This window comes from Podarcis melisellensis (genome assembly GCF_964234715.1).
Source record: "Podarcis melisellensis genome assembly, chromosome: 11".
Taxonomy (NCBI): domain Eukaryota; kingdom Metazoa; phylum Chordata; class Lepidosauria; order Squamata; family Lacertidae; genus Podarcis; species Podarcis melisellensis.
This window is the reverse complement of record NC_138543.1, coordinates 33,151,740-33,168,111: the sequence shown is the minus strand read 5'-3', so window position 1 is coordinate 33,168,111 and position 16,372 is coordinate 33,151,740. Positions and strand designations below refer to the sequence as shown.

The 16,372-nt window shown below is 42.2% G+C and overlaps 2 protein-coding genes across 2 annotated transcripts; both read left to right on the top strand.

The window, feature by feature from the left end:
* Positions 1-1,954: 1,954 nt before the first annotated feature.
* On the top strand, positions 1,955-4,925 carry SERF1B (small EDRK-rich factor 1B). The gene is made up of 3 exons (XM_081930249.1): positions 1,955-2,107; positions 3,795-3,903; positions 4,359-4,925. The coding sequence occupies exons 1-3, from the start codon at positions 2,101-2,103 to the stop codon at positions 4,429-4,431; spliced, it is 189 nt and encodes a 62-aa protein (XP_081786375.1). The 5' UTR covers positions 1,955-2,100; the 3' UTR covers positions 4,432-4,925.
* Positions 4,926-9,391: 4,466 nt separating this feature from the next.
* Positions 9,392-15,759, top strand: LOC309380336 (survival of motor neuron protein-like). The gene is made up of 9 exons (XM_081930234.1): positions 9,392-9,532; positions 10,592-10,663; positions 11,250-11,375; positions 11,970-12,167; positions 13,498-13,638; positions 13,860-13,931; positions 14,182-14,292; positions 14,704-14,762; positions 15,198-15,759. The coding sequence occupies exons 1-8, from the start codon at positions 9,479-9,481 to the stop codon at positions 14,758-14,760; spliced, it is 831 nt and encodes a 276-aa protein (XP_081786360.1). The 5' UTR covers positions 9,392-9,478; the 3' UTR covers positions 14,761-14,762; positions 15,198-15,759.
* Positions 15,760-16,372: the final 613 nt, after the last annotated feature.

Sequence of the window (16,372 nt, the reverse complement as noted above, 5' to 3'; positions counted from 1 at the left end):
CAAAGGAGTCTCAAAGCAGCTAACATTCTCCTCTCCCTTCCTCCCCCGCAACAAACTTCAGAGAAGTGTGACTAGCGCATGGTCACCCAGCAGCTGCATGTGGAGGAGCGGAGTCGCGAACCTGGTTCACCAGATTACGAGTCTACTGCTCTTAACCACTACACCACACTGCTGAAAGAAAGGGGTGCTGGCAACTATTCTATAGTTGTAACATTCCACTGGATCCAGACATGGACATAGCCAGAGGGGGGCAAGGGGGGAGCTGCCCTTCCCCAATCAAGTAAATTAAAAGTACTTAACTAACTGACCAATAATGTCACAGATAGCACAGTTCTGCCCCCCCCCCCCCGCAAATCCTGGCTATGCTCATGGATCCAGAGTAGGCTTTTAAAGAAGTAAACACACAACTGCCTCTTTAAGGGCAGCTGGCAACACTCCAACACAAAAATACATTTACTACACCCGTCACCGTCTCAGTCATCTAAATCCACGCAGCTTTAATAACCCATGGTGGACAAGGATCTAGTGAGCAGATGTGGTTGGTACATAAAGTATCCAGTTGGTCAACATAAAACATCCATAAAAGGATCTAAACATTTGGATAGTGATATACAGTAACCAATATACTGAGCTATAGATATGAAAAGGAATGTGTCAGCAGAAAAATAGTGCAGTGCTTTATATATAACTATGGAACATGCCATTATTATACTGTTGGTTCCAAAAAGACGTGACCATATCTTGGACTGCAGCTCTCCAACCATTTTTATGATGGTGTCCTAATGAGTTCAACCTATACTTTTTCAAATCAAGCTAACCAAACCATGATTGGATTTATACAGTATGCCAAAAAACATCCAGAGAGACCACATCCTTATATCACTTACTGGCAAAAATGGTATTTCAGAAAAATGGCTCAGAATGCCACCTTCCAAACAAACCAAACCAATCAAATTCACAGGTCACATTGGAACAGGTGGGAATGATGAGGTAAGCCACAAAAAGTCCACTGAAACCACATCCTCATTCCTGTTCTAAGCAATAAACAATATTGCAGAAGAACAGTCAGGAACACCCAACTTCTGAGTAGCTAAACCAATCAAATTCATGTCACATTGAGCAATGTGGTTCCAAACTAGCACACTGTTTTGTGGCTTAGTGCTCATTCATATCGGTTTTGATCTGACCTACAAATGACACTGGGCAATAAATGGTATCAGAATGTGGTTTCTGCTTAAGCTTTGTCACTGCATCAATTCTATCCATTCGTGTGACCTGTGAATTTGGTTGATTTGAGGAACCATAGGAGTTGGTTCTGTTCAGATGAGTTCTGGATGTGAAGGGGCCAATAAAAGTATAACATTGGAACACATTTGTTGTTCTTCTTTCCTTCCTTTTTTGTTGACCTATTACATCAATACAACAGAAATGTGCAAATATACATTATAGAATTCAAACACTGGAAGTCACCGAACAAATGGTATATCTCAAAATACATCCCACAGTATTGGAAATCGATTATAATTCAAAAAGCAGCCTTATCCTCCCAGTTTTCTTTAAAGTCCCCATAATTTCAGATGAATCACGGGTAAATGCATCGAACTCAGTGGGGCTTCTGAAAACACAGGAATATTCGTTCATTTCATTTCCATCCCGCCTTTTAGGGCAAGATCCTCGCATCCCATTTGAAACCTGGAGATCGTGCAGAAATCATATCCCGCGCGTGCCAGGGAAGTAGCGGTACTGTATTTACATCCCAACCGTACGCGCGTTAACTCGGAAGCAAGCCCCCTGAGCCACTCTCCCGCGTAACGCGCGCACAGCGTCTCAGCTTCAACTCGTGCAGCTGATACCAGGCGTTGAGGCCCGATCGGTGGGTTGCGCGCACGCGCAGTAAGGGCACCACGGGACCGGCTCCAGATGCGCGGCTGGGAACAGGAAAGGCGTCGAGGTGCGGCCTGACGTCACAGAGGCGGCCCCTTACATAAGGAGCCCAACGGCGGGCGGGGCGCGCAGAAGGTTCTGGCAGTTGGAGCGGATAGCGGGGTTGTTGCTGTTCGTGCGCGTAACGGTCGTCGCCGCTGGGGTTATTGTTTTGCCATGGCCCGTAAGTATGCGGCGTGGGCGGCGCCCGCCACCGCCCGGCTGGTGGCCTTCCCTCGCCAGTTGGGACATGTATAATTGGTGGCGGCGGCGGCCCGGGGCCGAAGCGGGCCTTGCGGGAATCGTAGGCCAGCCGTGGGTTGCCGCTCCCGTGTTGTGGTCCCCGGCGGGCGGCTATTGTAAGGTCGCCTCAGAGACGTTGGTAGCTTCGCTTGCAACCCTGGCCGCGCTTTGTCCGGGGAAGAAGCCCCCGTTGACTTCAGTAGGGCTTGCTCCCGAGTAGACCCGGCGAGGGCTGCTGGAGAGGCCGCCCTTGTGTGTGTCTGTTGGGGTGAACGGGGACTCTGGCTGGAGGGAAGCGGTTCTCTTTTAAAAGGAAGCGATTGGCAGGGCTGGCCTGAGAAAGCACAGCTCTGTTTTCCTTCCTCGACCGGGGAAACAACATGCTCTTTGTGAGCAGGATACGTCCCTGCTGCGCTCGCGTTACCGTCTCCCCTATTCGGAATGAGCCGTGTGAAAGGGCCCTTTTCACCGAATCCGGGGCCCCAAACTGCCTTCCCCGAGTGGAGAGAGCTGGCGGGGGACGCTCGGTGTCCACGGGTGGATGCTAAATATGCCTCAATAGTTAAGTGTTTGCACTATGCGGGCTGTACTGTAAACTTTTTGGAAACAACAGCTGCGGCGGCGGCGCCGACTTCAGTTTCCAGTGACTTTAAAGTGAAACAAAAGATGTTGCTCAGTGTGTGTTATTTCTATAGAGGAGCGCTCCGATTTGTTCCCTCAGCAGGAACTAAGTCTTGCTGAGAGCTTCATTGAAATGTTAACTAGACTTGTACGCAGGCTTACTTGGAAACAAGGTCCCTTAAGTTCATTCCCCCAAAGGTGGTTCCTAAGTTCCTAGTTCCTTATTCAGCACAGATTGAAGCTGCGTGAAATATGGCTGAAGTGTATGTAAACTGTACTGCAGCACTCAAACTTTTTCTACTACAGAATTAGTTGGTTGTTGTAGCATAGAGGTTTTTTATTTATTTGTTCAACTTATTAGGTGCTTGTCACCCAAAGGTCTCCAAGCGAGTTGCAGCAAAATTATAGGCACGCACACACATATAATATTTCATATTGGGGATCCATGGCATCAAAAGGCTAGCATAAAATATTTTTGTATGCATACCTAAAGGGCATTGGTATCAGTGCTGCTCAAGTTCTTGTCAACATGTATGTGCAGTAGCCCACTTTGGTTATATCAGTTATATTAGCTTGTAGGCTAAGATGTCACCATGTTATTGGATGAAGCACATTCATTTGCAAGCCAGCCTGAATACTTGCCCACTTGATTGGATTTCAAACTACCTGGGCAAGCTAAGTATTTCCTTCGTGACTGGCGCTTACCAAAGCCACACTTTGTCGGGAATATTGAGAATATTGGCTATACTGTGGGCTGTGAAGTTGGGAACTCGGCAGCTGATCCAACAGGGTTTGCTTACAAGCTTCATTTACCAAAGAGCAGTCAGTGTGGTACTTTTAACATGGTCTAAAGGGGAAAAGTTGGATTATCGGCAGCAGGATTTACTATTGTGCAAATAAGAGATGGACAACCTTTGGCTCTGTTGGTCAAAAGTAGGTACTAGTAACTGGCCTAAAGCCTAACTCTTAAAACTGTTCCAACTTTCTTAAAACTGTTCCAACTTTAGGTGGGAACCAGCGTGAACTTGCCCGCCAAAAGAACATGAAGAAAAACCAAGAACTAAATAAAGGAAAAAGAAAAGAGGATACTTTGTCGGCTTCTCAAAGGAAACAGAGGTATGTTTGCATAGCAATCTCTGACAACCCACATACCCTGGTGCATATGTAAGTAGTGTAAAATTCTGCCTCAGAATGCTTAAAGATAAAACACAATTTCTGTACTGTGGCCCTGTCTTAGACTGAAAAAATATATTTGATGTTTGGGAAGCTACCTTAATGTGCTTAAGCTTGCATTTGGCTATTTGGAATTGATACAGTCTTATTATAACTGAAGTGGGGGGGGGGAGGTGTAGTTTAGAATTTAGAACTAGAACACCGAACTTTAAAACATTGAGAACCAACATTGTTCAACAGGACTTCTTATTCTTCCCCATTGTGTGCTCCAAAATCCATTCTAGAGGGTTGGGGGATTTTTGAGGAAGGTGAGAAACCAAAACTCTTATTGTCCTGAAAAATATTCATAGTTTCCACTAAACATGGACATCACTCGCTCTTCATCTTTTCTTTTCCAGAGACTCCGAAATTATGCAGCAAAAGCAGAAAGCAGCTAATGAGAAGAAAACTCTTCAGACAGGAACAAAATAATCTGTGGCTGCATGAAGGACCTAATAATGCTGCAGTGCATCTCAGAATAATAGGGCCTAAGAAAAGACATATTTGTAAAAGTGGCCAGCCATTAAATGGTTAATGTTTATCTTCTACAAGCTCATTTGTCCAGTATGCATTTCTTTTAGAATGTCTGATTAGTAGAGTGCATTTGCAACTGACTTGGCTTTAACTGAAATACTAGAAATAGTTCCAGTAAAATTGGATTCAAAGTTCCCTTTGCATGTCTACTAGTAATGATAGCAGTGGCTTGACTGCAGTTTTCATTGTTAAGTGTTGGCTTGGTAAATGGCTTGTGTGACTGTACCAGTTATTAAATATGCAAATAGACTGAGAATCCTGTCTGGCAGCCCAACAGCATTCAAAAATGATACCACTTTTAAAAGCCCAGGTCTCTGTTCTTGCTTTCCACTTTGTAAAGCTCAGCTGTAAAATTAACCGTAAATTATTTTTACAATAAAATGTTGCATGAAGTACTGTCTAAGTTGGAAATGGGTACACCAGACAGTTATAATAGCTTTCCCATTGTTTCTGACACGTTTGGCACAATTCAGAGGGTTCTTAGTCCTTTCATCAGCACAACTTTTCCATTGTGTTTCAATTGCAGCCTGAATACTTAATACAATTCTTCAACTGCTAAGCAAGATTCTCTAAATATATTACTATGTGTAACTGCAGCTTAAAATCTGTACTCTGAACTAAAATATAAATAACCTTCTCTTTTGTCTAAAGCTTGGTTGATTATAAAAATGGCAGCCAAGAATAAGTTACTTTTACTGCTTTTTTTTTTTTAGGCCTGACTGTTTTCCATAGTGATGTTAAAGGTCTAGCAGAATTACGTATTTGACATTCATGGTTGTACTTCAGCTAGTGAGCAAGAACAAAAGCCTGTTGACCTGGGATTAAGCCAAATTTATTCTTCTGTTCCCTGCTACGTCTCTTAAAAACAATAGAGCTCTGTGTAGCATATTAGCAGATTGGGGTGGAGGCAGTCGGGGTGACCCTAACTCAGGTTTCAGAAGTTCAAAGACACTGAAATCCAGCATACTAAATAAGTTGTTCTAGTACAACAAACACTCTGCTCTAATACTTTGACTTTTCTGTAACAGACTAGGCAACTGACCCCTTTGGAATTTTACCCAACGTTCAGTCTCTTGGAGCAGTAGTATAGCAGTTCGTTAAACAAGGTGCACTACTAGTTTGGTAAAAGTTTGGGAGGGGAGAAGAAGTTGGCTTGTAGTGGTCGCAAGTAACTAAGTGATAGATGGTTCTCTAATACTGCTATCCCAAGGGAAGATGGATTAGCCATACCCACTTTGTGTGTGTAAATTAAAAATGTCCAGCTTTTTAAAAAGGTAAAGCTAGTAGCCCACCCTACTTCTCCAGCCTTTCCTGGTGCTGTGCTGCTATAAGCTATGGTTTGGCTTGGTGTTGCATCCAAACCTAAGCTCATGATTTTATCTTTCATCAAACAAACCATAACATATAGCTAAGATGTGTTCTATAGTTTACCACTTGTGGCTTGTCTTGAAGAGATTTACCCGAACCCAGACCAATGCTTTGATCAGACAAGTCATGGCTTCAATCGCAACTGCAGAACTGGAGAAGCAAGACAACAACTACTTTCTCTCTGGGAAAACTACATGTTTGCTCATTTGCAGTAAGCCATGGCTAGAGTTACCTGTGAACTGCTCTCTTGTCTTGCCCTAGGCAAGGTGGTTCTTCTAAAATGAGATTCAGAAGCAATACAAAATACAGGAGTGAGAAGATTAAAGATTTTATTCTAAAACAGCAGGCAATGTATACGTACCAAGCAAGCACTTCAGTCTGCCACTTGGAAGCCCTCAAGAAGCGGTGATGTGACTCCCCCAGGTAGCCTCAGTTTGCATGGCTTAGTGGCCAATTAGTCAGCGCACGAGTTTCAAAGAAACTACCCAAAACTGTCCAATTTTATAGTTAGCCAGTCTTCGAAGTCACACAGGCTATGTGCAGATCATCCATTAGCCACCCCCTCCCAAGGCTTCACTTTCTCAAAACGATGTCCAACATCAAAGAAGGTACCCAGCATTATCCTCCACAACTGATTAAGGCAGCTTTGTGTGGTGCTTCTCCTCCTCCCAAGTTCTCAGGACATTAATGTTCTCACACCATCAAAAAACTTAACAAGAGTGAGGGAGGGGGAAGGGACAAGCTGGCAGGGCTCTATGTCAGACCATTAATTCCTCGATACATTTTTTCCCTTGCAGATGCATTTCCCATACACCTCTCTATTGGAATATGCAAAACTGAGCTTTAAGAAATTGCGGTGGGCAAGTAGCTGTGTATGCACCATGTGTTGTACAAGTGCTTTATACAAGCCATGCTTTCATCAATAGAAGGTTCAGCTTCTGTTTGTGATGCATTGGCTGTGGTCATAGCTGTCAATTGTGATAGCTAAACACCAGTATTCCCTCCTAAAGTAATCACTTTCTTACTGATTTCATGTCTGTTTCCATACAGAGATAAACTCTGGAGCTGTATAATGATGGCAGTCCTAATCCTACTCATGTGGTGTCTGCTTTTACACTTAGCTAGAGGCTGTGCACAGGTTTGCAGAATGCTGCTGTTGCAAGTATACATTTTTTTAAAAAAACTAGGATTTCAGGGCAGTGTACAGTATAACAAAAATACAATGAACCACATACAACCAATAGAATTCATTTATATCTGTTTATATGTTGCTGTAAACAGATGTTTACCTTGTGCTTGGAATGACTGCAACACTGGCACAAGGTAGCCTGCTCTAAGGAAGATGTTTCAAATTTAGCAAGCCACCACTGAAAATGATGCTTTTTGTTAAGTACTATATATCTAATAAATGGGAAGTACCTAATGGAGAGCTTTAGTAGAAAAAGAAAAGTACAAATGCTATCAAGACTGAGATGTACATGGAAGAAATGTGGCTGACCTGAAGAGGTCTAGTGCATCCCAAAACAGGATAGCACTTTTCATATTACTGTAGCTGTAACAGGATGAAAATAAAAAATGGGTCTATTGACTTGCCTAGCAATCAGAAAAAAATAGTTAATACAGAACAAGATGGCTAAGTAGGAAACTGGTATTGGCAAAAATGATATGGGAAGGTATTTCTGAAGGAAATATATTGTTCCCCATATACACATACAAATTAATATGTAAATTTCATGAGACTTGCTCAGGTCAGCTTCAGCTACATTTTTTATTATGCCCACTTAAATTTATTAAAGCATTTTTACCCTACACCTTAACTAAATAGACTCCTAGATCAATAAAAAGTCACTCCTTGGCCAGTTTAACAATTCAAAAGACATACTGTATCACAAAATAAACTGCAAGGAAGAGAAGACTGGTTCCTATGGACTGAATGAGATCCATCTGCTCAGTTGCCGTAGAGCACCTGGGTGGGAGTTCTTGGGGAAAGGGATAACAAATGCTGCTTAAATATTTCTGGTTTCATGTGGGAAGCATGTAATTTCTGCTCCAGTATTTGAGAACCTTTTGTAAGCTACTTTGAGAGCTTTTTGGAACTATAAAGTGAAATATAAGTTCTACAAATAGGTTCAGGAGCGAGGAGGACATCAGTTCTTAAAAGGAATTTCTTACAGGAATTACAATCAACTAAATGTGTGACATGTTTGGTAGAATAACTGTTACTAGGTAATGAGGAATAGACAAAGGAAGTTGAGTTAATGGAATAGCTTTGTATCCAATGAAACATTGCCAGAAATCCATAGAAATGCTGGTTTGCACTTGGTTACCTTCAGTTAAGCAGTTCTGAGAGGTCTTTAAGGAGACTTGGTTTGTACCTCTACAGGTTACATCTAGCAGGTACGGATTTTCAACACTTTAATGGGAAAGGGTTATGTGCAGAAACAGGCATTTGTGAAGAAACTGAGAATAGACCACAATAATACAAATGGTACACCAATTAGAAAAGAGGAAGGACTGGGAACTTGTGGCCATCCAGTTCTGTTCATCCCTGACCATATTTTATCGCAGGGTTGAGGAATCTGGCTCTCCAACACCTGGAGGGACACAGGTGCCCCCCTCCCGAACTAATATAAAGGAACTCATTTACCACACAAGAATGGCTCATTCCCTCTGAGTGCAAAATTGGGGTAAGCCTTGTAACTGGTATAGCTTGATAGCAACTGTAAGTGGCCATCTGCGATTTCCTGATCACACAAGTCTATGGATGATTTGTGGTACAGATTTTTTTCATGACCTTGTGGGAAACGGCCACTACTATAAATCGTTTTAAAAAGGCATTATACAAATCAATGGAGATATGGTTTATCAGCAGCGGTTGGCTTTGATGGCTAAATGTTCGGAGTGAGGCAATAAGCATCGGAATATCAAGTGCCCCATATAAATGCGGTTTGTTGTGTGTATTATCCCATATAAATGCAGGCTTTCCTATGAAGCAGATATAGGGGAACTTTCCCTCTCCGGATGTTGCTAGGCTACAGTCTCATCAACACTGATCAAAGCATCTCAAGGTGATTTACGTATGAACGAATTAAAAACACACAAACAACAACAACAAATACCTTTGGAACAATACCTCAAGCCCTAACAAGTGGACAAGTCGTAACCCTGGCGAAGTCAACCACTAACTAGACTTGGTAGGGTTTGGTCTCCCACATCTTCCCCATCTACGTGGATCGAAAGAAGGGCTGGGCAGGTGGGATGCGAGGGTTGCTTTTTAATCCCTCGGTCTCTCTGCCCAGTGTTGGAAACGGAATCCTGCACCAGACTCTCGTTGCGCAACAAAAGTGCGGCTGCTACCTGTGGAATTCCCACCCCTTGCCCCGCCCCGCTTTTGTCGCAGGAAGGAGGAGGAAAGAGCTTGCGGCCTCCTGGCCTGCAGGGGGCAGTAAGGCAATCTCCCCTGAGGTGGCGGCGCTCGCGAGAGGCCTCTGACGGTGGAGCTCCTTCCCTCCGGTCGCTGACTGATGACGTATAAGCAGGAGGCCCTGTGGAAGAGCGCCTTCATCCCGCAGCCCTCATGGCTTCTTGCGGCGGCGACGAGGCGGTGCTGTTCAGACGCGGGGCCGGGCAGGTACTGGGGTAGGCCGGGCTTTCCGTGGCCCTTCACAGGGTTTCGCTTTCCCCCCGTGGGGGCCGCTGTCGGCTCAGCGGGCGAGGCGAGGCCGCTCCTCCCGCGTGGGGCGCTGCTCAGGAGGGACTCTGAGCTTCGCAGTTCAGCGGAGCGGATTCTGAGGGGAAAGGAGCTGCTTTTTTATTTTTTACTTTGACGAAGTAATATAAGTAAATAAGAATAAAATTGTACACCCCGTCACCGAGACCATTCCATTGTAACCTCCCAAACCCTCTTGCGAGGGTTTGACCCCTTTCCGTTTTAACAGTACAAATTCTACACACACCTTCCATAGCTCCTCAAAATCATTTCTCCTGCATGTCCCCCGTCTTAATGTCACATTAGAAAGTAACTGCTTAAGTGGGGTGGGCAAGAAGGTCGACCCGCTTCCAAAACGGAAGCAAGCAGTGGTATAGTAAGTTGAGTGGATTTAGTGATCTCATTGGGCATCTCTTCTTTAGATGGCACTGTGGACTAGGCTTCAGTCCACTTACCTGGTCCTGTTAGGTTACTTCTGAGTTAGACATGTACACCAACTGCAAATGCCGCATACCAGCCCTGTTGCTTGGGGCAGGGGCTTCTGTTCATTCTGCTGAGTGGGGCCTTGAATTTCTGCTCCAAAGGCTTGCCCTAGCAACTTCAACAAAAGCATGAGCTATGCACAAAATACTGTAAAGCTGTCTTGGAATGCAACTAGTTTCACAACTAAGTTCTACATGCACAAGGGGATGCTTGCATTTGCACATGGCAACCAGTTATTGTAAGCAGGGGAAAGCCTCTTAGGATGTGGCATGGCAGTCAGTCATTCAAAGAAAGGAAAGGAAAGGAACCATGTGGCAGCTGCCATGCCTGAACTAACTTTTTAGATGCCAGCAGTAATATAGTATATAACATGAGATAATCTTAATATATTGAAGAAGCCGCACCTTTAGATTTGGCTGTAACTCTCAAAATATCTTTTGGGTTTTTTAAAAAGTTTAAAATAAAAAGGAAACCTACAATTCTGTTTTGTCTCTACAGAGTGATGATTCTGATATATGGGATGATACAGCGCTCATAAAAGCATATGATAAAGCCGTTGCATCCTTCAAGGTAAAACATACTCTAGCCTGACCCACCTGCTATGCAACATGTGAACTGCAAAGACTCAAGCTTGTATGGTGGTCACACATTCTGATCCTTCACTGTCACCCCAAAGATAGGTGGATTGGAAGAAAGGGACAGAAGAAGATTGTTGCATTTTTCTTCTCTCAATATCTTTGTGGTTTTTAACAGCTGGGCTGAAAGCAGATAGTCCATGGAACAGATCTTAGTGCAGAAATGCAGTGACAGGGAAAACGTCACCTGTTCAGTTTGTCACATACATTTTTAAAGCTAAAGGAGCCTGCCAGGAAAAAGCTGGTTGCTCTAAGAAGGACATTTTGTAGATATACTATTTTTTATTTTTAACATTGGCTTAGAAGTTACGTTTTTATGCTTGATATGTTTTGATTAATCAAATTTGGTGCAGTGCATCATTATATCAAATGATCTAGATGAAATATATGAAAATTTCAAGTAATAATTATTGTATTAATACTAGTAAAAAAAAAAAAATACCAATAGCTGTAACACAGTTTAAGGAGTTAATGAAGTTGGAAACCTGCAAAATAATTATTTTGTATCTTCTTTTCATCAGAATGCTTTGAAGAATGGTGACTGTTCAGAGCCTTTGGATAAAACAGAACAAAACGCTGGGACAAAAAGAAAAAATAATAAAAAGAACAAGAGTAGGAAGAAAAGTAATGCTGGACCACAGAAACAGGTGATTTTGCAGGGAGGGGAACCGTGACAGGAGATAGTACTAAGAATGTTGTTTTTAAAATCGTGGCATTAAGATCCTGTTTCTTCAAACATAAATATATGCTCCCATATACAAAAACCTAAAGCTTTAGCCATCTTTATCTTGTTGCACTTGAATTTTTACAGGGAAATAACCTGGTTTTTCCAATGGCCTGTACTGTGCCTTTAGTTCAGTTCAGGTATTCCAGTCCTTAAAATGGGGAAATACTTTTTATATATGCAATAATAATGTATTATGCTGTTGGAAAGTATTTTTAGGTAGTGCATCTGCAGAACTATTTCAAACAGAGGTGATAAAGGATGAAGTTTTAAAACTGATTAATACAAAGTAAAACGTAGCATGATACTCAAAGTTGAGTTTTTAAAGCTAATGTGGCTAACAAATATAGAAGGAGAGTGCAGTTTACAATATGTTAATTTTTAGATAGGTGTGTTGAACAGGTATGTCACAAATATGACATACATGTATGCAGGAAAGGGAAATCATACTTGTATAGTAGAGTGAGGAATAAATTCATAACACCACCAACTTAACTTTTTTCCCCTTTCAATGCAGTGGAGAGTTAATGATGCGTGCAGTGCAGTTTGGTCTGAAGATGGCAGCGTGTACCAAGCAACTATTACCTCAATTAACTGGAAGAAAGGGACTTGTGTAGTGGTCTATACTGGATACGGAAATAAGGAAGAGCAAAATCTGTCAGATCTGCTACCACCAACGGATGCTGAGGGAACAAATGAGAAAAGTGCTGCTGAGGTGAGGCCAAGCAGAAAATTTACACTTCACTGAAATGGGAACAATTTATCATTGCTACACGTCTTTCACTGCTCAGGGAAGTACAGTGTGTGAGGATTAAAGCTAAAGCACATGAAATAGAGGATTTTACCATTTTCTGTGGGAGCTGAATTTAGTCCTGGGCCTCCTGCACATGATTTATTTCGGGGGGGGGGCACAGCCAAGCCACATGAAACCCTCATAGCAAGGCTTTCTGCCTGTTTGCATAGCAATTTCTGATTGGGAGATTAAAATTCTGCTGCCTGCTTTTTATAGAGCTTCTCTAAAGAGCACACAGAAGAATGTTTGTAGTAAACACACAACACAAAGGTTGGAGATGAAACATGCCTGCAATTTCAGAATAAAAGGCAGCATTTCTACCCACACACATTCCAGTGCTATCTCCATGGTTCTTGAGCCCAGTTGTATATTGGTCTAGTAGTAGCTTTGATCCCATTTACTCGAGCAACTGCTGTATATCCATAAGACCACATGGCAAGCAGCTCTAATAGTGAGGTAAAACAAAAATTCTACTGGCTCCCTTTGCAAAAGATCAAAAGCATTTTGCTGTGTTTTCACCTTTTTGTGCTGCTTGTGGCAGCCTACTTCTGTTGCAGCCAGGGCGTGGATTTGATTGTGCATATTTGAAGCATGTTAAAATGCTTCTAAGTAACATCCAGTATTTATTTATTTTTTTAAAATCAAGGCAGAGGAGTAGGACATAAGCAATAATAGTTAAAAAGGCAGGCATGGATGAGAGTATGTCAAAACTCAAGTAGAAATAGGGGAAGGATCAAAGTAGAGTTTCAGAAGGGCAGGTTCCTAAAACCTTTTAATAGTTTGCGTTTAAGAGGGTATCTTTTGGAATGTCACAAATTCAAAACAAGAAAACAATGTTGCTTTTTTTGAGTTTCATTAGTTATAGCTACGTATGGCTTGCAAATACGGGGGCGCGGGTGGTGCTGTGGGTTAAACCACAGAGCCTAGGACTTGCCGATCAGAAGGTTGGCAGTTCGAATCCCCGCGACGGGGTGAGCTCCCGTTACTCAGTCCCAGCTCCTGCCCACCTAGCAGTTTGAAAGTATGCCACTGTGTTTCCGTGTGCAGCTCTGGTTTGCCAGAAGCGGCTTAGTTATGCTGGCCACATGACCCGGAAGCTGTACGCTGGCTCCCTTGGCCAATAAAGCGAGATGAGCGCCGCAACCCCAGAGTCGGTCACGACTGGACCTAATGGTCAGGGGTCCCTTTACCTTTACCTTTTTATGGCTTGCAAATACTGGTTGCAAATTCCTAATTACTGTTATTTTTTTAGAATGAAAACGAGACTCAGTATTCAACAGATGAAAGTGACATCTCATTCCGGTCACCTGGAAACAAATACAATCGTACTAAATCAGCACAGTGGAATTCTCACTTTCCTCCACCACCACCGCCAGTACCGGGCCTTGGAAGGGTAAGCATAGAAGCAAATCTGAAAGACATCCAATTACTATATGGTAGTGTTCCAGCTATTTAGAAGAGTAGTATCTTTACCTTTACAAGCAGAATTACAGGTGTCATTCTAGTCATGGACGTTTTTGTGAGATTTGGGGGTTGCTGTATCTTACATGCTTAATTTTGCAAGCATTGGTATAATGAAGACCTTTTATTGTATTTTAAATTACTCTCATGTAGACTGGAATGAAATTCAGTGGACCTCCACCCTTTTTATCAGGCTGGCCTCCACCATTTCCATCAGGACCACCGGTGAGTGATGGGTAAAATGTGTGACAGTAAAGGGATACTCTTGTCACAAAGGGGAAAGTTCATAACCCAGGCGCTGAATGGTACCACCTGAGCCGGGGATTTAAATAATGGAATGTTCCCCTACAATTATTATTTCCCTAATTCAATTAAATTTGCATTAAGAATTGTCCTAAATGTTTGTAGTGAACAATTGTTTCTTGTTCAATGTCTTGAGAAGTCCAGTTCAGAAGTCTTTCATTTATCTTTTTAGTTGATACCACCTCCACCACCTTTCAGTCCAGATTCTCCTGACGACGACGAAGCATTGGGAAGTATGTTAATAGCCTGGTATATGAGTGGCTATCACACTGGTTACTATCTGGTAAGAAACATACATCTTTTCTGTACTAAAATGCAAGCAACTTGCCTAAGTCACCAGTTAAGGTGCTAACACTGCTTAAATAGGTTAATCTTTCGATTTGTGGCTGGTCAGCACCTGACAGATTACATAAAATAAATATTTCTGTAGCTCATTAAAGAGACATGGAACACTGTGGCTGACAGACTTGCACACATTTAATCGGGGGACAATTCTGCTGTGTATTATTTTCCGATTATAGGGAGTGTCAGCTGGTGCTTAACCAAAGACCTACTGAACTGCTTTTACCACCGCTATTAAGAACATTTAGATAATCAGGTTGAGTGTAATATGATTTCCACCCCCAGTAATTTAGAGAGCGGAAATAGGAACAGGTCCTCTGTAACAACCCATTCTGTCTCTTGTATTGCACAGGGTTTAAAGCAGAGCCGCATGGAAGCTGCCTTGGGGAGACATGCCCACTCTAAGTAGCTGTTGTAAGTACTGCATTTTGTTTTAACTTTAACTTGCAATGGAGGGCAAGCTGAACTTAGTTTCATTTTGAAGGCACAAGATCAGTTTGGGGCTGGTGACATTTTTTTTTTTTTTTTTTTTTTTTGCTTTTTCTGGAGATGGGAAAGCACACCTTATGGTGTTTCCTTGGGAGCCCACAGAAAATAGGCTCCTGTAGCTAAATGAGTCCAGGGTTGCTGCAATGGGGGGGGGGTCAAATACTAGAATGTCACTTGTATGAGTATATTCTCCATAAAAGAGTGCATGTGTATGAGGGATGGATGGCTATCAACATCAGATTTTTAAGTTTCCTCTATTTCTGATATAAAGATCAGCTTTGATAGAACATGACCTTAGCATTAGCATAACTTCTTCTAAAATGAATTTACTATCCCACGTGGTCTTTTTAAAACTAGGTTTAAAAAAAAAAATTTCCCATGAAGGAGGATATCCCAACTCTGTATTGGTCAGCAAAGAAGCTTTCAATGGTAGCAGGATTACTGACTGGATAACTTGGAGAGGAATCTGCCAGCAATGTTTTCATCACCATTAGCAAGATTTCTGAATGGATAGCCCTGCTTTTTTTGCAAGGTGCCCGTTTCTTGTTAATCATTGGGTACCTATTCTGGACTAAGTGAACTGTTCTTCAAGTGAATCTGATTATTTGGACTTGCTTTGATTTGTAAAGCAATCTTTCAATTTGTAGAATATCTTCATTTCTAACTCTTCAGTGATGCCAAGCTGACTACACATTTAAACCTTAAACGAGATCAGTTTTATTTTGCCGAAACTGATGTATGTCCCTTTCTAGCTGTGGATGGTGGTGATAACAGAAACTGTGTAGTCACGTGGTTAATTATGCAGCAGTCCAAATCCTAGGACTAGAACAATTCCTAGGTAAGTTGAGAGAGAGATTACTTATCAGTTACACCATTCAACTGGTTTGTATTAGTGATCAATAAAATTATTTTTTTCCAACTTGCGTTTGTATAATATGTCAGTGGGTGGGTGTTTATATTTAGAAAGCTTCTAGGTAATTTGTAAATTACCAAACATCTTTTTACATTTTGTTGTGGATGAAGATTACATCTCTGAGGGAACTGAACTTGAATTTTTATGCAATGATGTCTTTAGGTTGTTCAGCACACACCCATCTAGGTTAAACATTTTGTTAGCAGGAAAACATAGCACTAATTTCAAAACCAGAATGTAATAGTATTCCTAAATAAAATACCATATGATATTATACTATTTCGGAAATACAACTACCCTTCAACTCCTTAACCCTAGCTTCTGAAAGTCTAGGTTACATATGGCAGCAACTTCCCTCTCTCTTCTCCTTTGGGTCTTGGGTCTTTCAAATTTCAGTGGCACCCTGTGCAAAGCCAAAATTTGCTTCCCTCACTTTCCATTGTGCTCAATTCACTTCATCATGCAGTTCGCCCTAGACTTGGGCCCATTGTGGAGGAACTGGTTGTGCTGCCCTAAATCCGCCTCTACAAGTAAAACTGAGAGAGACCCTTGTCTGCAACCCTGGAGAGATGCTGCCAGTTAGTGCAGACAATACTGTCCTAGACGGAGTAATGGTCTG

Bases quoted from the DNA above. Each gene is read 5' to 3' on its own strand.
- SERF1B (XM_081930249.1), top strand. The intron at 3,904-4,358 runs GTATGTTTGCAT...TTTCTTTTCCAG, and splicing joins GCTTCTCAAAGGAAACAGAG to AGACTCCGAAATTATGCAGC.
- LOC309380336 (XM_081930234.1), top strand. From the start codon at position 9,479: ATGGCTTCTTGCGGCGGCGACGAGGCGGTGCTGTTCAGACGCGGGGCC. The intron at 10,664-11,249 runs GTAAAACATACT...TCTTTTCATCAG, and splicing joins AAGCCGTTGCATCCTTCAAG to AATGCTTTGAAGAATGGTGA. The intron at 13,932-14,181 runs GTGAGTGATGGG...TTATCTTTTTAG, and splicing joins CATTTCCATCAGGACCACCG to TTGATACCACCTCCACCACC.